The sequence below is a fragment of the Capricornis sumatraensis genome, chromosome 2 (genome assembly GCF_032405125.1).
Source record: "Capricornis sumatraensis isolate serow.1 chromosome 2, serow.2, whole genome shotgun sequence".
NCBI lineage: Eukaryota > Metazoa > Chordata > Mammalia > Artiodactyla > Bovidae > Capricornis > Capricornis sumatraensis.
In genome coordinates this window covers 149591915-149614786 of record NC_091070.1, presented here as the reverse complement: position 1 = coordinate 149614786, position 22872 = coordinate 149591915, and the positions used below count along the sequence as shown (strand labels likewise).

The 22872-nt window shown below is 44.6% G+C and overlaps 1 protein-coding gene across 2 annotated transcripts in view; it reads right to left on the bottom strand.

Moving 5' to 3' along the window:
- CNN3 (calponin 3) overlaps positions 1-11021 on the bottom strand; it is a 29756-nt gene extending 18735 nt beyond the window's left edge. For both annotated transcript variants that reach the window (XM_068966577.1, XM_068966576.1), the window contains exon 1: positions 10742-11021. In XM_068966577.1, coding sequence (XP_068822678.1) covers positions 10742-10798 — 57 coding nt within the window. In that variant the 5' untranslated portion in view covers positions 10799-11021. The remainder of the gene's footprint in view (positions 1-10741) is intronic.
- Between the last annotated feature and the right edge of the window lie 11851 nt (positions 11022-22872).

Sequence of the window (22872 nt, the reverse complement as noted above, 5' to 3'; positions counted from 1 at the left end):
TTTTTATCGGGTTGGCCGAAAAGTTCATTTGGCTTTTTGTAACATGGGAAAATCTGAAAGAACTTTTTGGCCAACCCAATACCTTCCCAGTTTTTCATGGCAAAGCTTCTTCTCTGTGCTGCTTTGCTCCCACCTGCCATGTGTATTGAGCCCTGGCCTTTATCCCGTCCATCAATGGACAAGCGCAATGAAACAAGCACATCTTCAGTTGAACCTGCTGCCAGCCTCCAACACGGTCTTGTTTCTCTTCTATATCACGACAATCCTCTCCATTTCCTCACTTAGTATTTATCCCTAAACCCCACTCCACTCCCATCAGAAATGTGCTCTACTGAAAATGGTCTCTTAAAAGGTCACCAGTGATCTCTCCGTGGCCAAGTCCAGTGGCCTATTTCCTTTTCTGGGCCTCTCTGCAGCACTCCTGGGGCCCCCTCCCACCTCTCTTCCTTCTGACTTCTTGTTAAAAGATCTGGAGCTTCCCCCTCTGGTCTGCCTTCTCCTCCTCCCGAGAGATGCCAATTTGCCCTGAGTTCTGACCTCAAATTAAAATGGTTAGGAGCATGCGCCCCGGAAACTGAATGCTCTATTTAGAATCTCATCTCCGCCATGCCCATTTCCTCACCTGTAAATCAGAGATCATTAATAACGACTCACATCAGAAGGTGCTGAGAAGGATCAATGACCTCATTTACATAAATCTTAGGACCCCAATAAATGTTAACCCTTCACTTTCTATCTACATTTTGCTGGCCACTCCTATCCAGCTACCCTTTGATAGCTATTTTGATAAAGTTATCATTTTGATGCCAACTGAGCTATTTTTTTTAAAAAATTACAGTCAAATAATTTATAAAAAGAGATGCCCTCACTCCATTCTTTAGCCTCATCTCATTGCCAACCCCCACTTGAGTCTGGTGGAGGTGACAGATGGAGGAGGGGCCACGAATGCCACTGAATCAAGACTTGAAAATAAAGAAATAAAGCACGTGACTTGAATTTCGACAAGGTTGCTCTGATAGTTTTGTCTGTTTTTAACATCAAGAGGAGATCTCCCTTCTTTTTTGAACCATTAGTGGGAACTAGTCAACTGTTTTTTAGGCAGCAAGTTGGCAATATCCATAAACATATTTAAATGTTGGATCAGAAGTTATACACTTTTCCACACAAGTGACTTTTTAAGGAAATATCCACCAGTATGGAAGCAATGAATAAATACATAACTGAAGTCCACATGATAGACTATAATTCAATTTCTAAAATGTCCAAATGATATTTAAAGGTGTACCAGCAGTTGGGTGGGGGTAAGGGATACAGAATACTTTCGCTTCTTTACTTTCATATTTTGGTACTGTTTGCATTCTTCCTGATAAATATTTCATTCATAAAATAAGGATCAAAAAAGAGAAGAGTTTCTCATAGGCAAAGAAGATGGCATCCCAAGGTAGATGCATCATATTCATGCAGCGATGACTTGGCCAAGGTCACAGGCTTGGCAGGGATTCATCTGGACCACGCATGGCTCCAAAGTCTGAGTCTTTTCCACCCCTGAATGTTCTCCCACTCCCACCCTTCTAACTAAGCTGAGACAGGAACTCTCTAAGCTAGCACAGGCAACTCTGCGGCCTGCAGACAAAGGATTAAGAACTGAGAACGGGGTGGTGGCTTAGACTCTGTGGCTTAAAAAATCCTTCCAACTCAGGGAGATGTGAGAAGGCATCCAACAACAACCAGCGCCATCACTGCAGCAGATCGGTGCACCGTGAACTTGCTGCGGCTTCAATTCAAACCAGCCCCGGAATCTGTAGTCTCGAAGGGTGTTGCCAGCATGGTTCAAAAGTTCATAATAAGAGATTTGGCAGAGATGCCTCAGACTAAAAACATTTCAGTTCTTCCACTGGCCCCTATAAAAAGTAGCTTCCTTCCACATGCACGTTTTAGAAAATGCTGGAAAGGATGTCAACAGCAGAGTTGTCTATGAAAGGAGAAACAGAAAATGAAAAAAACAAAGCCCAGAGAGGAAGAAATTTAGGAACAAACACCTGGCAGGCAAAGCCTGTGTGTGTGTGTGTGTGTGTGTGTGTGTGTGTGTGTGTGTGCAAAGCTCATGTGTGTCCGTGTGTCTGTCTGTCTGTCTGTCTGTCTGAGGTGAGGTTGCGGAAGGGGGTTTTATTCACATCTAGGCCTCTGAAGAAAGGGAAAGACAGAGACCAAGGCGTGTCCCTTTAGGGGGAGAGATCTGGCTGTGGGAGCACTCTGAAGAGCCGCCCTAAGGTTCCAGCTCAGCTCCTAAGGGCCAAGGACTCCAACAAGCTCAAAATGTGCTATTTCATATAAGTAAAGTTTCTATACTCAATTACAAGTATGATTGCTGTTGCTATTTTTGTTTCCAAAGTAGAATCACATGTTGGAGTTATAAGAGACTCACTACACATGGTATTGATTATTTTCTCTATTTCCTCCCACGTGAAACAAAAGGAAGGAGGGAAAGCTGCAATCATAAAGCACTCTCTCCATCCAATTGAGGAGCCTTCTGCAGCACTAGGCAGGCAGACAGGCTTAAGATAATGATGAAAGATTAGTGTGCAAACATCTGAGAAGAGGAAAGAAGAAACAACAATGATATCATAGCAGTGTGCCTAGCCACTCAGCAGCTGGGGTCCCCTGGAAGACGTGTGGGCGAAGAGAGGAAAGGGCCATAAATGCTTAGGTTATGAATTGCCCAGAAGGCCTCCTCTCTTTGGACGCACATCCCTAATTCCTAACCTTCCCAGGGCGGATATGCCTGCCTCACACTCACACCCTGAAGCTTCCTGGTCCTGGGAGGAAGGAAGATGAAGAGGTTCCCTCCCTACCGACCTGGGGGAACCTAGGAATTAAGTCTTTTCTCCTCATGGACTTGCTTCACACACGTCTAGGGAAAACCTTCCTAAGACCATTTAAGACTGAAGGCCTCCACCGACAACACTACAAGGTAAATATGCTTATCAGTCCACTGCAGAGGAATACCCACCCTGTCTGAAATCCAGAAATGAAAGGTGTATCTTGTCTAACAGAAATCAATTTCTTAGGAAGAAAAAGCAAAGTACTGGTACACCCAGAAAGCGAGGCCTCTAGCTCTACACAGAAGTCCATGGCCCTGAGGGCGGTGTGACACGCGGACACAGCCCAGGGTTCACTGCAGGACTCCATTACAGGCTGCTGGGGGAGAAGGTGTGGATCAGGACTCAGGAAGCGGAGCACAGTCCTGAGTTAGAAATAGAGAGATATTGCTTGGCTCTGTAGCCCCCTACGTGCCAGAAGCCTCATTCAGACACAGATTGGTGCATGAATGTTCAAGTTCTCAAGATAATCTCAAAATCTAGAAGGCAGAGGAAGCTGGGGAGAACACAGGACTGAACCTAACCAGCAGAGCAAAATGGAACAATTACTAACATGTACATAACATGTACTTTGGGTTCTAGGTATTATTTGAAACATGTTACATAGATTATCTTGCTTATTTCACCCCAAACCCTACAGACAGGTACTAGCATATCCACACTTTACAGATGAGACACTGAGAGGTTATTTGCCCAAAGTCACAGGGTAAGAGGCAGAACCAAGATTAGGAGCTAGTCAGAGCCTCCAGAGCTACCAGGTTCTACTTTCTCTTGGAGAAGAACTTACAGGGGACCCACCTGACATCTTCAAGTTCACAAAGATTCCCATGGTCATGTTTTCATAAAATGTGCAAAATATTTTTTTTGGTAATGATGAACTCTAAATCGTATAAGCTTCAGGCCCCACAAACAGCATGAATCAACTGCAGGCTCAAAAAACTCTTATCAAAAACCTGAGCACAAGTACATGAGTAACAGTTAAGAGCCCACATGGCTAGAGCTCAGAGTTCAGGAAAGCCAAGGCACATAGTATACACTATAGAAGGATGCCTAGAAGAAAATCAAACCTGCGAAAAAATTCTAACAAGCTCCTTCCCATGACCTAGTCATACTGAGATGAGAAATAAGCATTTCCCCTCTCTCTTAGATATAATGGTCACGACTGGCTGAAAAATCGAAACCACCCAACTGTGCTTTTTTTCTTTTAATGTAATATATATTAACTGGGGTTCCTGATACGTTGTGCAGTGAAAGAAAACAATTACTGATCTCATGATTCCACTTGGAAAGGGAAAACACCTACAGAAATAGAGGATCTGGCTCTTGCTGATGATGGCTGCAGCAAGGTCTTCACTGTCAAGCTCACTTTGGGAATTTTAAAGGACAGAGGTAGACAAATAGCACAATTTCCACAAAGAAAAGAATGTAAAAAGCTGTAGATCATAGGATAGTGAGTTTGATAATGATCCTCATTAATATTCCAGAGTAAATAATTCTGAGTACTTTAAATGGGTAACAGGTACCTCTTCTCAGTTCAGCAAATTGTGTTTTCTTTGGGTTTCCTTCGTCGCTCAGTCAGTAAAGAATCTGCCTGCAATGCAGGAGGCCTGGGTTTTATTCCTGGGTTGGGAAGATCCCCTGGAGATGGAAATGGCAACCCACTCCAGTATTCTTGCCTGAAGAATCCCATGGACAGAGGCACCTAGCAGGCTACAGTCCATGGGGTTGCAAGAGTCGGACACGACTTAGCAACTAAACCACCAACCACCGTTTTAAATGGGTAGCAGGTACATCTTCTCAATTCAGCAAACTGTTTTTCCTTTAATTGTTTTGGTCAAGACAGGAAAACAAACCCCCAAAGCAGGCAAACTGCAATGGTACAGCCCCACCAGGACTGGCACATATCCAGGTGGGCTGAAGGGCCTCTTCACAGGCGGACTTTTGGGAGATGACCCGACAGAGTCTTGCAGAGGGGATCTCTACTGTTCCTCCCTAACCTGGGAGTCTAAGAAAGAACTTCAACAACAAGAAGGAATTATCTCAGTGATAAATTTTCAGTGTAGTAATAACAATGAAAAGAAACTGAAGAAAAATTAACTATAAAAATCACCACATCCTTCAAAAATTTCACACTTGTACCATAGAATTTCTTTACACAGACTTCTCAAACACTGCTACTTTCCGGTTTCTAGAGACAGTAAAACCCATTCCTGATTAATAAATTCATTAAATCAATAAATACTTATTGGGCATCCATTATGTGCCAAGTTGTATTCTAAAAGATAGATTTTTGAGATATCTCACCAGTGAATAAGACAAAGATTCTACTGATGGTATAAAGAGATAATAAAAAGTTCTAAATTAAAAAGCTATTACTGAACCATAAAGTGAAAAAAAAGCTAAAGCTAAACCTATCCATACATTTTTATCAGGATTCTCTAGCAGCAAAACAAGGCGGACCACCTTAGAGCACAATTTACATCAGGAGTCCACTATCACCCTGGGGTTACTCTGATCAGTGAGCAAACTGCTTGTCCAAATGGCACTGGACTGGCAGGCTGGCAGGGTCTCAATGGGACATTTGGTAATAATATTTAACTGGACATGGAACAACAGACTGGTTCCAAATAGGAAAAGGAGTACATCAAAGCTGTATATTGTCACCCTGCTTATTTAACTTATACGCAGAGTACATCATGAAAACCACTGGGCTGGAAGAAGCACAAGCTGGAATCAAGATTGCCAGGAGAAATATCAGTCACCTCAGATATGCAGATGACACCACCCTTATGGCAGAAAGTGAAGAGGAGCTAAAAAGCCTCTTGATGAAAGTGAAAGAGGACAGTGAAAAAGTTGGCTTAAAGCTCAACATTCAGAAAATGAAGATCATGGCATCTGGTCCCATCACTTCATGGCAAATAGTGGAAACAGTGTCAGACTTTATTTTTGGGGGCTCCAAAATCACGGCAGATGGTGACTGCAGCCATGAAATTAAAAGACGCTTACTCCTTGGAAGAAAAGTTATGACCAACCTAGATAGCATATTCAAAAGCAGAGACATTACTTTGCTAACAAAGGTCCGTCTAGTCAAGGCTATGGTTTTTCCAGTAGTCATGTATGGATGTGAGAGTTGGACTGTGAAGAGAGCTGAGTGCCAAAGAATTGATGCTTTTGAACTGTGGTGTTGGAGAAGACTCTTGAGAGTCCCTTGGACTGCAAGAAGATCCAACCAGTCCATCCTAAAGAAGATCAGTCCTGGGTGTTCATTGGAAGAAATGATGCTAAAGCTGAAACTCCAGTACTTTGGCCACCTCATGTGAAGAGCTGACTCATTGGAAAGGACCCTGATGCTGGGAAGGATTGGGGGCAGGAGGAGAAGGGACGACCCAGGATGAGATGGCTGGATGGCATCACTGACTTGATGGACATGAGTTTGGGTGGACTCAGGGAGTTGGTGATGGACAGGGAGGCCTGGCATGCTGTGATTCATGGGTCACAAAGAGTTGGACACGACTGAGTGACTGAACTGAACTGATATTTAATTATTATTCTGTGACTGCTTAATTTACTTTTTGCTGCTACTGCTGCTAAGTCTCTTCAGTCATGTCTGGACTCTGTGCCACCCCATAGATGGTAGCCCACAGGCTCCTCTGTCCCTGGGATTCTCCAGGCAAGAATACTGGAGGGGGTTGCCATTTTCTTCTCCAATGCATGCATGCATGCTAAATCACTTCAGTCGTGTTCAACTCTGTACGACCCCATGGACAGCAGCCCACCAGGCTCCTCTGTCCACGGAATTCTCCAGGCAAGAGTACTGGAGTGGGTTGCCATTTCCTTTTCCAAATTTACTTTTTAAAGACTTACAATTTTAGTAGTAAATCGTCTAAAGTGTTTTTTGTCTGTTGATGGATACCATCTTGAAACCAAAAAGACTGTGTGAGAAGCTACTTTGCTCAAATCAGACATTCCCTGGGAGCAGAAACTGTGAGAATGTGCATTCCAATTCCATACTTCTTAATACTCAATTAGACCCCTCCCCCAAAGACATGCCCAGGTAAGATCACTGCATCTCCACTCACTCCTGCCTCACAGCTAACTCCTCCACTTCCCTGAGAACTGTAACTGCCCCCTGCAGCACTTGCTCTAAGACTGGTGAGGGCATACTTCACTGCATCCTCAGCTTTACAAGAAAGTACCCTGGATTCCCAGGTGGCGAGGTGGTTAAGAATCTGCCTGCCAGTGAAGGAGCTGCCGGAGACCAAGTAAGGTTCGATCCCTGGGTCAGGAAGATCCCTTGGAGGAGGAAATGGCAACCCACTCCAGTATTCTTGCCTGGGAAATCCCATGGACAGAGAAGCCTGGCAGGCTACAGCCCATGGGGGTCACAGAGTTGGACACACCCGAGCACGCACGCATGCACCCTGACTCCAACATCAGCACCAAGTGTTGGAAATGCTGTGCTTCCCTTCAGGGCGTGTCATGTTTCCATGGTTCATACGGCACAGAGCTATTTACCTCTGGTCCCTTAGATGCAGTCAAGGGCCTGGCTCAACCTGTGTGATCCATGTAAGACCTTTCTACTTTATGTTCCCACCTCTCACTGAACTATCTACACCAGCTTCTATGTTTTCCTGGACCTTCTACTACATTATAGTCTTTGTAGATTGCAAGTTATAATCCTTTTATTATTAGAGAGACACTGTTATACTGCAGGCTAAAGGATTCTACTTTTTTTTTAGGCTGTTTCCAAACATCTTTTTGCCAATTAAAAACAACAAAAAAAATCTGTATGTTCTGCCATGTATTATTATCTTCTCAAACAAATATCTTAAATTGACTGATTTTCCCTTGAAATTTTATTAATTAAAGCTATGAGATCAAAGGTTTCCTCAATTCACTGGTAAACTGCTTTCACAGCTCAAATATAAACAGACTAAAGCCTTTTTAAAAATTAAATGGAATATTTAAAGAGGCAGTGACATACAAGTCTAAGAAATATAATACCAATGCTAATTTTCTATTATAAGAATATCCACAACATACTCATTGAGTACTTACTACAAGCCAGACACATCTCAGTAACACAAAGTTTAGAGGTGGTAACTATTACTTCCCCCATTTACTGATTAGGAGACTAGGACAGAAATATCAAATAACTTGCCCAACATCACTCAAGGCAGTTAAGTGGCAAGGGGGATTAGAAGCCAGATCTGTCTTACTCCAAGGTCCATATCACACTACCACCCCCCACATGGTTAAATGAGGTTTTAAGAAAACAAACAAACAAACACCAAAACTGACATTTAAGCAATCTATCACAGAGAAAAAGCAAGTTATGTTGTGCAATACACAGAGAAAAAGCAAGAAGAAATCAAAAGCTATCCAAATAAAACAGTGTCAAAGTTCAAGTTCCACAGACCCATTCATCAGGTGGTTCTGAGCCCTTAGCTGAAATGCATTATCTCATGCAAAGAATTAGCAGACAGGGATATTTGATTTCCAAGCCCAATTAAAACAGCATTAAATAAATAATCATGATGCCAGGAAGTGACAGGTGGACAGCAAAAATAGCGGGGAGGGGGATAGACAATAGTGACTGGTAACAGAACAGCTCTAAGTACTCCACTAAGACATCACTCTGAGTTAAAATTCTTAGAATATTCCAACTTTCTCCTGTGATCTTGAGCAAATCACACCTCTCTGAGCTTCAGCATCCTGATCTGTAAATGATGTTGGGTAATCCCAGGAATCCTCCCCATCTCAGAGGGCTGCTCTGCTGCGGAGATCAAAAGACTTCCTATGAAAGGATACAGTCTGAAAGAACCATATAAATGAAAGGGGTTATTAAAGGTTGGTTTGATGCTTAAAGGGGTAAACCCACAGTTATACAAACCAAAAGTGAAAACCAACTTTCCAAAGATCCTGAAAGCTGAGGTTTTACTATTTTAAAAAATGTATAATAATTACAGTTATTAATGATCTAGCCTCAGTCTGTGTACTTCCTTCAGTCTAGTCAATAGTAAGTAGGAAAGGGACAGAAGTTGCTTCATTAATCAGCAAAAAGATGATATTACCAACCAAGAGAAGTCAGTCACTTGAAGGACTGCCAAGGTCAGTACCTCATTTACAACGCAAAAGGTAGAGACTTAAGGGTTGCCATACAAGTATCTCAAGGGCAAATTAAAATTAATGTGCACAAGCCAGGCCAGGCTATTACATCCAGCAGATAGGACATGCTGATTCCACTGAAAGGATTCCTAAAGGTCCACTTGCAAACCTTGGAAAGAACAACACAATAGTCTAGGGGTTTTCAATTGGTGGGGTTTGTACTCACAAACCACTCACTTTTCTGTTCTTCTAAACAATGTTCAGGAAACCGCTATCTAACACACTTGACAAGGCAAAAGATCTAAATTTCAATTTTAGATACACAAACTAAAATCAACTGCTTGCTTCAAAGATTGTTTAGAATTTAGTAACAACTGAATTGATAATATGATGTGGAGACTGTATCAGGGATTGAGCAGAGCCACAGTTCTCCCTTGGGGTGTGACAATGGTGCGCTTCACAGTCCCTAGGTAACTCCCTCCACACTTCCTACACCCCCGACGCTGGGATGTTACAGTTCTGACAATGCCGGTGAATTCTACCAGAGGTAGGACGGTTCGGGGGCAATCCTGACATGCTTCGGCTCCCGGGAGGTTAATGGGAATTAAACCACAGCAGCCCTCCTTTGTGGCGCTTTGGCCAGAGCAGCAGAAAGGAGACAATGAGCGTTCTGTGCGCAGTTCCGCGCGGATTGGCTGTTCTCTCCCCTCAGAAACCCCTGATGTCATGGGCTTGGAATGCAGGGAGGGAGGAAGGAAGGAGAGGGTTTGAGGAGGGGGACGCCTCTCATCCCTTTCCCAGACCGAAAGTCCCAAAGATAAACTCAACGCATTCTTATGCTGGGCAAAGTGGTAAAACCGAGGGTTAACAGAAGCCCAATCACTCCAAACTACAGTCCACCTCGGCAAATAAACCCTGAACAAAAGCAACGCACGAAGATTTCCTTGATACCGTTAAAGTCTAACGTACTACAAACTTCAGTGTTTTGGCTTTTTTAAGGAAAAAAAAAAAAAAAGCTCAAGGCTACAGCAGATATCCCCGAGGCGGCGCGCTCAGGCTTTGTCTCCTCTTGCCGCAAAAGCAGTAGCAACTGGCACCGGGATTCGAAAACCAGGAAGGGTTCTGGCCGGCTCGCGTCCTTCCGGGGGTCCTAAGGCCCTTGCCTGACGCCGCTCAGCGGTCTCCCACCCGGCAAGAGGCGAGGAACAATGGGGACCCAGTTTGCCCACTAACCGCCTAACTTTACTCGCGGCTTTGAATTCCGCCCGGGGGCTAGAGTGTGTGAAGGTCCAGGGTCTGCCAGGGGCCCGGGCCGGGGTGGATGGCGGAGGCTGCTCGCTGGGTCCCCAGCCGCGCCGACGGGCCCCACCTAAGGGCGAATGACCAGGCAGGAGCGCCCCCTTCCCGGGGGGGTGCGTCCTGCAGCCGCGGACCCGCTTCTGGAACCAAGGGACGGCGCTGAGGGATTCCAAGAGCCTGGGAACCCACCGCCCGTCGCTAGCCTCGGCCCGCGGCGCTGGAACAAAGCCAGCTGAGCGCCCGGGAGCGTGCGCTTGCAGCCGGGGACAGGACGGGGACGCGCAGAAACTGTCGCGCACCCCCTTCCCCGCCCGGACATCTACTATCCGCGAAGCCCGCCAGCCAAGGCGCGCGGGGAGAAGCGCGGCCCCAGCCACCCGCGTCTCGGTCCCGGGGCGGCGCCCTGCATCCCACCTCTGGCCCCAGGGTCCCGCCCCACCCGAGCCCAGGCGTACCTTGTTCTTGACCTCGGCCGAGAGCCCATAGGAAGGGCCCTTGTTGAAGTGGGTCATGATGATCCGCGCGGCGGGAAGAGGCTGAGTTCGGGTCCGGGGGTTTCTTGCACTCGGTTTCCCCGCTCCTGGCCCCGAGGAGTGGCCGCACTACAAGATGCTCGGAGCTCGCTCTCCTGGGCGGCGCAGGAGTCGCCGGGACGCGGCGGCGGGACGCGGGCGGTGCCTCGGCTACTCCGTCGGACGAGGTACCCCAGACGCTCCCGCTCTGCTCCGGAGTCCCGCACGGACTGCCCCCCACCGCCTCCCCCGGACTTTCAGGGATTGGCCGACTAGCCCGACCAATGGAGGGCCGCCGCCTCCCGCGTCTCCGGAGAGGGGGCGGCGCGGCCAATTGAAGGGCGGCGGGCGCCGCGCTCCCTCCCGGCGCGGGTCTCTGGCCCGGGTCCCCGCCCTCACGCCTTGCAGGGGCGAAGCGGCCCCTCCTCCAGGCCCGGCGGAGCAGGCAGCGCCGGTGGAGGCCTGTCCCGCAATGCGAGTCGCCCTGGCTCCCGGGGGCTTCCCAGAGGCCCGGGGTTCGCGTCAACTTCCAGGCATCCGCTTGCGGACGGAAGCCCGCCAGGGTTGACCCGTGGCTGATCCACCGCCTCCTTCTGCCTCCTCCCTGGTTGCAGACCCCGCGCGTGCAGATGGCGGGCAGGACCCCTCCATTCGATGCGGGGGGCAGCGTTGGAGCCCCTGTGCCCGAGAAAGGGGGGCCCCCCCTCCTCCGACACCTGCTTCTTCCTCCCTTACCCTGCAGCTGCCCGCACCTGTTGGGCTGACCTCTCCACTGCTGCCGTCCTGGGAACAGTCAAGGCTTCGGGCCAAATTCGAGCTCACTCTGGGTGTGCTGTACGGAAAGAAAGTGGGGAATGTACCATGGCAGAGCCTGGGCATTTTAAGCCATTTTCTGGATTCGTACCAACTCCTTTTTACAAGCATCTTTTATCCGGGGTTCAGCTAATCCAAAAACCCAGGTGATTGTTCTATTTCTCTCTCTCCCTCTCTCTCTCTCTCTCTCTCTCCCTCTCCCTCTCCCTCTCCCACCCCTCTCTCTCCCTCTCTCTCTCTCTCTCTCTTTCTAATCCGTAGGCTTCTTTGAGCCAGATCTTTTGTGTAGAGCTAAGTAAACTTGTATCCTTTAGGCCAGAAGGGCCTCCATCCTTTCGTGGTCCCGCTTCCAACGCATCACTTTCTTTCCCTCCGATCTCAAATAACTTGATAGGAGGAAGGGAACAGAACTCTCCTCATCCATCAGTGCCTGGCACTGTTCTAGACACCTCCCAAACACGTTCTCATTTACTCCTCTCAAACAACCCGTAGGTAGACATCACATCCATTTTAGGGGTGAGAAAGCCAAAACTCAGAGACCGAAGTATACTGACCCAGGTCTGCTGGCCTCAGAAGCTTTGCCTCTGGCCAGAACTTTCTCCTGCATACTTAGGACATGTTTCTATCCCTGAGAGTCTAGTGTAAGAGTTCTGTTTAGCAAATACCAGTTACTGTGCCAGAACAGATCATGGAACCAGGTGTGGCAAACTGCTTGAGAGGAGGAGTCAAACTTTTTCCTGTAGTTGAGCCCACTTGGAACAGAAATGAACAGGGCAACTTTGAAAGAAAATGCGCAAAAGTGCTATTAGCTTTTCAAGGGCTTTTGACTGATTTGGTGGAGGGAGGGTAGAAGGTGCAGGAGACTAGTAGGGAGGAAAGTGAATGATTTATGTGATTTGCTAATTTAGTCAGGAGGTAAGAACGATAATTAGGTCAGTCATCCCACACAGAAATGACACAGTTGACCCAGGATTGGTGAGGCAAGCAGTTTGGGCTGCTTTTCCAGTAGTGCGATAGCGGCTGAGTGTCACGGACAAGACTTCACCCACTTTTCTTTGGGACTAAAGAGTGAGAAATGGAGGCCAAATTTGAGGTACAAGTCAGTTCTATCACATGCTGTTCCTGCTGTGATGTAAGCTTGTCTGGCTACAGTAAGATGGAGAGCATAGAGTCAAAGTCACTTTCATCTACTTCAAGGTCATTCCTTGTATCATAGACTATACAAGAATCATATTCAATTTCATCATGGAAACAGACAAAAATGTGACTTTTTTGTAATGGGGGTTATTGTTTAATGGGTACAAAGTTTAGCTTGGAATGATGACAGAATTCTGGAAATGGTTAGCGGCAATAGTCATAAAACAATGAAAATGTACTTAATGCCACTGCTGCTGCTGCTGCTAAGTCGCTTCAGTCATGTCCGACTCTGTACGACCCCATAGACAGCAGCCCACCGGGCTCTGCCGTCCCTGGGATTCTCCAGGCAAGAATGCTGGAGTGGGTTGCCATCTCCTTTTCCAATGCGTGAAAGTGAAAAGTGAAAGGGAAGTAGCTCAGTTGTGTCCGACTCTCAGCGACCCCATGGACTGCAGCCTACCAGGCTCCTCCGTCCATGGGATATTCCAGGCAAGAGTACTGGAGTGGGTTGCTGTTGCCTTCTCCTTAATGCCACTATATACTTTAAAATGGGTCTTTTTGAATCCCTCCCTTTCTCCTCCACGCTACCCAACTTGATCAAACAACCATGGATACATTTTCTGTCTCTGCATGTCAGTTTATGTTTCCTAGAATTTTATATAAATGAGACCATACAATGTTTCCATTTCAAATGGCTTCTTTCACTCAGCAAAATCATTTTGAGATTTGTTAACATTGTAGCATATATCAGTAGTTCCTCCTAGTTTTATTACTGAGTAGCATTCCATTGTAAGCTTATACCACAGTATGCTGTGCTGTGCTAGGTCACCCAGTCGTGTCCGACTCCTGGGACCCCATGGACTGCAGCCCACCAGGCTCCTCTGTCCATGAGGATTCTCCAGGCAAGAATACTCGAGTAGGTTGCCATGCCTTCCTCCAGGGGATCTTCCTGACCCAGGGATCGAACCCAGGTCTCCCCCATTGTGTGTGTTTATCTATCTATCTATGTATATATATATATCCATCCTCTTGTTGATGAACACTTCTATTTCCAGTTTTTAGCTATTGCAAATAAAGTTATATGAAAATTCATGTACAAGACTTTTTATGGACATATGCTATCATTTTTCTTGGATAAATACCTATGCGTGGAATGACTGGATCATAAGAAAGCTATAGGTTTCACTTTTCAAGAAATTGCCAATCTTTTCCAAAATAATTGTACCACTTTATATTCCCACCAGCAGTGTACAAGAGTTCCAGCTTCTCTGCATCCTCACCAACACTTGTTATAGTCAATATTTTTAAGTTTAGCAATTCTAGTAGATGTAAGGTGATATCTCATTGTTGTTTAAACTTTAATTTTCCCAAATAAGTAATGATACTAGGCATCTTTTCATATGCTTATTTTTGTCATGAGTATATCTTTTTCATGAAGAATTTTTTTCAATCTTTCCCCCATTTTATGTGTTTTCCTATTATAGTAGACATCTTTAACTTATCATTACCAGAATAGATTTAGAAAATCCTGACCGACGTCTAACAATAGAATGTGTCAGCAAATGCTAGAAAGTAAAATTTCACGTTACAAAATAACTACCAGGTGTGGCCCAACAATCTTAATTATTTTAACTGGAGCTGCCTTAATGTGCAGAATTGAAATAAATGCTCTTAAAGAGGTCAATACTACCTTTCCAAATTCCCATTAATTAAAAGAAGTTGGTGGGGAGCTGTAAGAAAGTGTCCTTTCACAGTACAAATCTGTGGGTCACATTTGTCACATACCTTCCCACTTGGACAACAACAAAAAAATGTTTTGGAGAATACACCCTGTAAATACACAATGCCAGAGAATTACAGAGAAGCAAGAAGGCATCAGTTTATGCTATTAGAAGACTCAGAGGAGACTAAGCAACTCTTAAGCACCTACTATGTGCTAAGCAATATTAGAGGTGCATCATGGGCAGTAAGATCATATAATTTATCGCCCAAATAGGAATACTTCTGAGAGTGAAAAGGGGTACTGCTAACCAGTCCATTCTGAAGGAGATCAACCCTGGGATTTCTTTGGAAGGAATGATGCTAAAGCTGAAGCTCCAGTACTTTGGATACCTCATGGGAAGAGTTTACTCATTGGAAAAGACTCTGATGCTGGGAGAGATTAGGGGCAGGAGGAGAAGGGGATGACCCAGGGTGAGATGGCTGGATGGCATCACGGACTTGATGGACGTGAGTCTGAGTGAACTCCGGGAGATGGTGATGGACAGGGAGGCCTGGCGTGCTGTGATTCATGGGGTCACAAAGAGTCGGACATGACTGAGCGACTGAACTGAACTGAACTGAACTGAATATTGTTTGTATCAGGCAGTCCTGGTAAGTCTCCTTGATAATGTTCTTTTTTATGATCCAAAATATCCCTGTTAGGCTTCCCTGGTGGCTCAGTGCTAAAGAATCTACCTGTCAATGCAGGAGACACAGGTTTGATCCCTGGTCCAGGAAGATCCCACATGCCTTGGAGAGTTAAGCCTATGTGGCACGACTCCTGAGCCTGAGCTCTAGAGCCCAGGAGCTGCAGTTACTGAAACTTGTGCAGCCTTGAGCCCTTGCTCCACAACGAGAGAAGGCACCTCGATGAGAAGCCCGTTCACTGTAACTGGAGAGTAGCCCCTGCTTGCCACAATGAGAGGAAAGCCCATGCAGCAACAAAGACCCAGCACAGTCAATAATAACAATGTGTGCATGTGAAAGTCACTTAGTCCTGTCCAACTCTTTGTGACCCCATGGACTATACAGTCCATGGAATTCTCCAGGCCAGAATACTGGAGTGGCAAGCCTTTCCCTTCTCCAGGGGATCTTCCCAACCACAGGCATCAAACCCAGGTCTCCCACATTGCAGGCAGATTCTTTTATCAGCTGAGACAGAAAGGAAGCCCAATAATAACAATGATAAATAGTAAGTATGCCTGTTTCAGTCAGTTCAGTTCAATTCAATTCAGTTGCTCAGTCATGTCTGATTCTTCGTGACTCCATGGACGGCAGCATACCAGGCCTCCCTGTCCATCACCAACTCCCAGAGTTTACTCAAACTCACTTCCATTGGGTCGGTGATGCCATACAACCATCTCATCCTCTGTCGTTCCCGTCTCCTCCTACCCTCAATCTTTACCAGCATCAGGGTCTTTTCAAATGAATCAGCTCTTCACATGAGGTGGCCAAAGTTTTGGAGTTTCAGCTTCAGCACCGGTCCTTCCAATGAATATTCAGGACTGATTTCCTTTAGGATGGACTGGTTGGATCTCCTTGCAGTCCAAGGGACTCTCGAGAGTCTTCTCCAACACCACAGTTTAAAAGCATCAATTCTTTGGTGCTCAGCTTTCTTTATAGTCCAACTCTCACATCCATACATGACCACTGGAAAAACCATAGCCTTGACTAGACGGACCTTTGCTGGCAAAGTAATGTCTCTGCTCTTGAATATGCTGTTTAGGTTGGTCATTACTTTTCATCCAAGGAATAAGCATCTTTTTATTTCATGACTGCAGTCACCATCTGCAGTGATTTTGGAGCCCCCCAAAATAAAGTCTGACACTGTTTCCACTGTTTCTCCATCTATTTGCCATGAAGTGATGGGACCAGATGCCATGATCTTTGTTTTCTGAATGTTGAGCTTTAAGCCAACTTTTTCACTTTCTTCTTTCACTTTCATCAAGAGGCTCTTTAGTTTTTCAATTTCTGCCATAAGGGTAGTGTCATCTGCATATCTGAGGTTATTGATATTTCTCCCGGCAATCTTGATTCCAGCTTGTGGTTCTTTCAGCCCAGCGTTTCTCATGATGTACTCTGCATATCAGTTAAATAAGCAGGGTGACAATATACAGCCTTGACGTACTTTCTTTCCTATTTGGAACCAGTCTGTTGTTCCATGTCCAGTTCTTACTGTTGCTTCCTTACCTGCATACAGATTTTGATAGTTAAAATGATCACTCATTTAATGGCATGACTCACAACAACCCTGAGATGGTAAATATTATCTATTCCCATTTTGCAATCAGAAACTAAGATATAGAAAGGATACACAACTTGGCCAAAGGCAGGTGGTTAATGGAGAGCAAAATTAGGATTTGAAACCAGGCTTGCTTTAGGATGATTTCTCAGAAACCAATTTCCCAGATCCCTCAAGAATCTAAAATCTCTTTGGCAAGGCACATCTGCTCTTCTTTTTTTAAATTTTGGCTTCATCTTGTCCATCTGTGAAGTACCCATCACTCACTTCATGTGATATGTTAGTCTTTTAATCACAGACACATTCACTTGGCCGACATGTCAAAGGGTTTACCCTATGTCCCGAGGCAGTTATTGGGTCCAAGGAGGCATATGATCCAAGCAGGGCCCACCATTGTTCTTTTGGGTCAACCGACATAGAATCTGAATATTTTGGTTACAGCAGATAGAACACTAACTCAAAGTGATACAGACAGAAAAATGGATTCATGTGACAGAAATGGTTGACGTAGGTCTAGCTTTATGCGTGACTGACTCAGGGACTCAATCAAAGGGTATCACAAGCCAGTACATCTCCACATACCTCCTCTCTTCCATTGTCCCTTCCCTTTTGGTGCCAGGCTTACCACCAGAAGTTCCAGGCTTACCTCCTAACCTCTTAGTAGCCACACACACACACACACACACTCACACACACAAGACATAATAGAAAAATGAACCATTTCTCAACAGTCCCAACAAAAGTCCCAGAACTGAGTCTCAATAACCCGCTTTGGGTCACCTAACCCTCTGTACAGCAATCTCTTTAGCCACAGGGAGAAAAGCTCTGATTGGCAGGTCTGGGCCTGAGATGGTATGGGAGGTAAGTAGGCAGCTCCCCAATCACCATAGGATCCTTTTTCTCAAAGAGGGTGCCTAAACTTCATTTGCCTCAGGCAAAAAGTCTAGAGATAACCTGTAAGGAAGTCATCCAGAATACCCAGCTCCTCCTTTCTCTTATTGTCAGTTAGGCACCGAGATCTTATCAATGGCTTACCTGCATTCCCTTCTCTTCATTTCCAATAGCCTAGAGTTGAGGTTCTTATGTCTTGTCTGGGAATGACATCCTGACCCCAGGCTTCCTCTCCCAGATTTATCTCATAGTATTACTTTTTAAAAAGAGTATTTTACTTTCTAAAAGGAGTATTACTGGGAATTCCTCGGTGGTCCAGTGCTTAGGACTCCCTGCTCTCACTGCCAAGGGCCCCGGTTCAGTCCTGATTGGGGAACTAGGCGATGCATCATGGTGGAAAATAATAATAATAGACTATGACTATATGATCCTGGAGAAGGGAATGGCAACCCACTCCAGTTTTCTTGCCTAGAAAATTCCATGGAGAGAGAAGCCTGACAGGCTACAGTTCACAATGTTGCAAAGAGTTGGACACGACTGAGTGACTAACACACACACACACACACACACTCTCACTATATGATCCAAATTTCACTTCCGTGTGTATACACAAAAGGCATGAAAGCAGGATCTTGAGATATTTGTACATGCATGTCCACAGTAGCATTATTTGCAATAGTCAAAGGTGAAAATAACCTGAGGGGCTATCAATGGATGAAAGGAAAAGCAAAATATGGTATATACATACAATAGACTATCACTCAGCTTTAAGGATAAAAAAGGAAATTCTGACACATGCTACAACATGGACAACCCCTGAGAACATTATGCTAAATGAGATGAGCCAGTCCCCAAAGGAAAAATACTATAGGATTCCACTTATGTCACATACCTAGAGTAGTCAGAATCATAGAGACAGAAAGCAGGCTGGAGGTTGCCAGGGGCTGGGGAGCGAGAAATGAGTTCTTATATAATGGGTACGGAGTTTCAGGTTTACAAGATGAAGAATTCTGTGGACGAATGGTGTGATTGTGGCACAACAATGTGAATATGCTTAAGGCTGCTGAATGGTACACTTAAAATGGATAAAATGTATGTTGTAGTTCACCACAATTTAAAAAAATATGATGCTTTAATCACTTTTCTAAATATACTATGATCATGACATCCACCCTACTTAAAAGTCTCATGGCTCTTCATTTGGCTGCAGGGCCAAGCCCAAGCTCTCCCACTCACAAGGTTTTTTCATAATGAGGATATCAAGAAATCATGTATGCAAAGTGCTTAGGGATGTGGCAATGCCCAGCACAGAGCATTCACTCAATAATTGGGTGTTATTGCCATTACCATCACCACCACCCTATTATCTGGCCTCTCCATACTTTTCTGGCCTGAGTAGTCCGTGCTGTTTCACAATTAGGTGCCTCTACCTAGCCTGTTTTTTTTTCTGCTTCTGTTCTTTCACATTTATCCTTCAAAATCCAACTCAAATATTGCCTTTCCCCCAGAAGCCTTCTTTGTATCACACACCTCCAGTAGACTTATTTATTCCCTTCCCTGTGTGTCCTTTCTAAATATTGTGTAAATACTCCTATTATTGCTTCTGACACAGTGTATTTAATTTACATGTTTACATGCTAATCATCTTCCTAGATTCTGAGTAGATTCAGGACAGAAAACTGTATTGTTGATTGCTTCATTCCTCAGCATCTTATATTGAGGGTGGCGTATAGTTGATGGTCAAGATGCTTACTCAATGAAAGACTATGACAAGCACTTTCTTACAAATCTTATCTCATTTAACCCTTACACCAAGAATTTTAGGAATATACTACTGTCCTCAGTTTTTTTTTTTTTTTTCTGATGGAAGAAGCAGAGGCTCAGAGAGGTTAATAACTTGTTCAAGGTGGCGCAGCAGTGATATTACCAGAATTTAGGGTTGTTTCTGCTTCTGAACCGCATGGTTTTCTTACTGCACTATCATTATAATTCACAGTCTCCTCAGGGAGGAAATGCAATAAAAGCAGGAAAGTGAGAGCTAAATTCTGAGATTGCTCAGATTTGGTGAGACGAAAAAAAAAAAAGGAGAGAGAGAGATGGAACAAGTGAAACAATAAAGAAGTGACAAAAAAAAAAAATCACTAAAAGGAACCCAGAAAAAAAGGTAGAAGACTGTTTTAAGAGCAAACGTGAGTTATAAGACCAAAAAAAAAAAAAAACCCTTTTATTTTTCACTATGGTCCTTCTTGATGAAAAGCCCCAAGAGCACAGTAGAAATCAAATTACCGGGGCTTCCATGGTGGCCCAGTGGTTAAGAATCTGCCTTGCAATGCAGAAGACAGCAGTTCGATCCCTGGTCTGGTAAGATCCCACATGCCGTGGGACAACTAAGCTCGTGCTCCACAACTACTGAGCCCGAGCTACAGAGCCCACAGACTGCAAGTACCGAGTCCCTGTGGCTCAGCTACTGGAGCCTGCGTGCCCTGAAGCCTGTGCTCCGCAACCAGACGAGCCACCGCAACGGGGAGCACGCACACGGCCACCCCCTCCCTCTCCACGAGGGAAAGCCCTCGCACAGCAGCGAGGACCCAGCACAACCAAAAGAAAACAGCGACAAAAACTACCTTAAAAAGTTTTTTTTTTTTTTTTTTTTTTTTAAGGGAAGGGTCAGTGAAGAAATGGAGGCAGCAGGAATGGGAAAACCCATCTCTAGCGGGAAGAAGCAGAGAAGTGCAGTGGTTCTTAATAAGAAGGCAGGTGGGCTGAGAGGAGCAGGTGTACAATGGAAGGGGCTGAGAGAGCTGGACAGATGGCTGGCTGTTCGCGGAGCCAGAAGACCCAGCAGGAGCTGAGAGAGTAAAGTGCTTCTTCTGGATTTCTAGGAGGGAGGGCTGCCCCCTCCTCCCCACACCCCACCTCCTGCCTCAGTTTCCCTTTCTCTTTATCTCTCTCCTTCCGCCCTTCATTCCCATATTGATTCACCCCTCATTCATTCTCTTTCTGTGTCTTCTATGCTCTTCTCTCTCCTTTCACTTTTATTCTTGCCTTATTCCTGTCTGAAGCCACTGGTAATATCTAGTCATTTTATATATTGTCATTCAAGATGAAAGAAATCGTTGACTGTTGAAGCTTGCTGTTCAAAATCAAACCAATCCTTCACCAGCTGCCAGAACTTGGCAGTCTCGGAAAGAGTTTAGGAAGAGGGGAGAGATCCCAATCAGGGATTCACAACCTTTGAAAAACTATTATGCAAGGGTGTGTGTGTGTGACATCTTTCTTGAAAAGGATCCTATTGCTTTCCTTGATTGTCAAAGGGAAAGAGGATCATAAAGGTTCTCATTGCATCATACAGTTGCCTCATTTTAACTTTATAGTAGTTGTGTTCTTGATTTTGGGATGTGTTTTAAAACTTCTGTTGTAAGAAGTAGTGTTAACATCAAGAAATCAAGAATCTCAGTTAAGCAACCATTTTGAAATGCAAAATGACTCACATTCCAATCTTCGTTGCTTGTCAGAAAGTTTAGATAACTTAAGATGCTATCAAAATGCTAATGCTGTTTAATTCCTTTGTAAACTTGTTTACTTAGGAATGCAAAGGCCAGAGTTCCTTATTGAAATGCAACTCCTTTTCCCTCTTTGAGACAGCAGGAATCATTTTCTCAATGGTCTAAATTTCAGCACTATTCTAACAAAGGAGAATATTTTCACAGAAAGTTGCCTAGCACCTGTTTCTTAAATATGTTCACTGTTGGAAAAGAGACATTTCGCTCAACAGTATTATAAAACATAATATAGTCAGCTAAACTAACTGGGTTTTTCTTTATTAATTTTTATCAGAATATAGTTGTTTTACAATGTTGTGTTAGTTTCTGCTGTACACCAAAGTGAATCAGCTATGTGTATAAATATATCCCCTCTTTTTTGGATTTCCTTCCCATTTAGGTCACTGCAGAACACTGAAGATAGTTCCCTCTGCTATACCCTAGGTTCTCATTACTTATCTTCTTTATATATAGTATGCTGCTGCTGCTGCTGCTAAGTCACTTCAGTCATGTCTGACTCTGCGCGACCCCATAGACGGCAGCCCAACAGGCTCCCCCGTCCCTGGGATTCTCCAGGCAAGAACACTGGAGTGGGTATATGCCTATGGGGTCACAAAGAGTTGGACATGACTGTTTAACTGAGCACACACACACACAGTGTATATACATCAATCCCAATCTCCCAATTCATCCTGCCCTCTCATCCCCTTTGGTATCCATACATTTCTCTAGGTCTGTGCTCTATTTCTGCTTTGCAAATAAGTTTATGTGTATTATTTTTCTAGATTAACTGGATTTCTTTTTTACTTCTCAGTAGATTATAAACTCCAGGAGGGCAGGAACCAATCTGTTCAACATTATTATCTCCCACACTTTATACACAGTGAACGTGAACGTGAACGTGAAATTGCTCAGTTGTGTCCGACTCTTTGCGACCCCATGGACACGAGGCTCCTCAGTCCATGGGATTTTCCAGGCAAGAGTATTGGAGTGGGTTGCCATTTCCTAGCCATTCAATAAATATCTAATGAAAAAATGAAAAACAGCAAGCTGATAACAGAATGTACTTTATAGAAATCATTTTTTGAATTTTAAACTTATTTTTAAATTTAGAAATCATTTTTGAAGGCATGTCATTTGGTCAACCTTTCCCTCATTTCATTCATTAATTATTTGTTGCATATCCACTCTGCATTGAGGGTTCTTCTAGCCTCAAGAAACAAAATGGTAAATGAGACAGTTAAGATTCTTCTTTTTATTTTCTTTATTTGGCCATGCCATGCACATGTGGGATCTTAGTTCCCCAAACAGGGATGGAACCCATGCCCCCTACATGGGAAGCACAAGTCTTAACCACTGGACCTCCAGGGAAGTTCCAATGGGAAAAGAATTTGAAAAAGAATAGAATAAAAATAAAATTTTAAAAAATTTATAAAGTAAAAACCATCCTGAAACCTGCTTAAAAAAAAAAAAAATCCTTCTTGGGGACTTCCCTGCCAGTCTAATGGTTTAGACTCTGTGATTCCACTGCACGGGGCATGGGTTTGATTCCTAGTCAGGGAACTAAGATCCCACATGCCTTGCAGCAAGGGAAAAAAAGATTCTTTTTAGGAGCTTACGTAAGCAAATACAACAGGGGAGATAATTTCCTGTAGTCATGAAAACAGCGTATCAGTATTCTGCTGGAG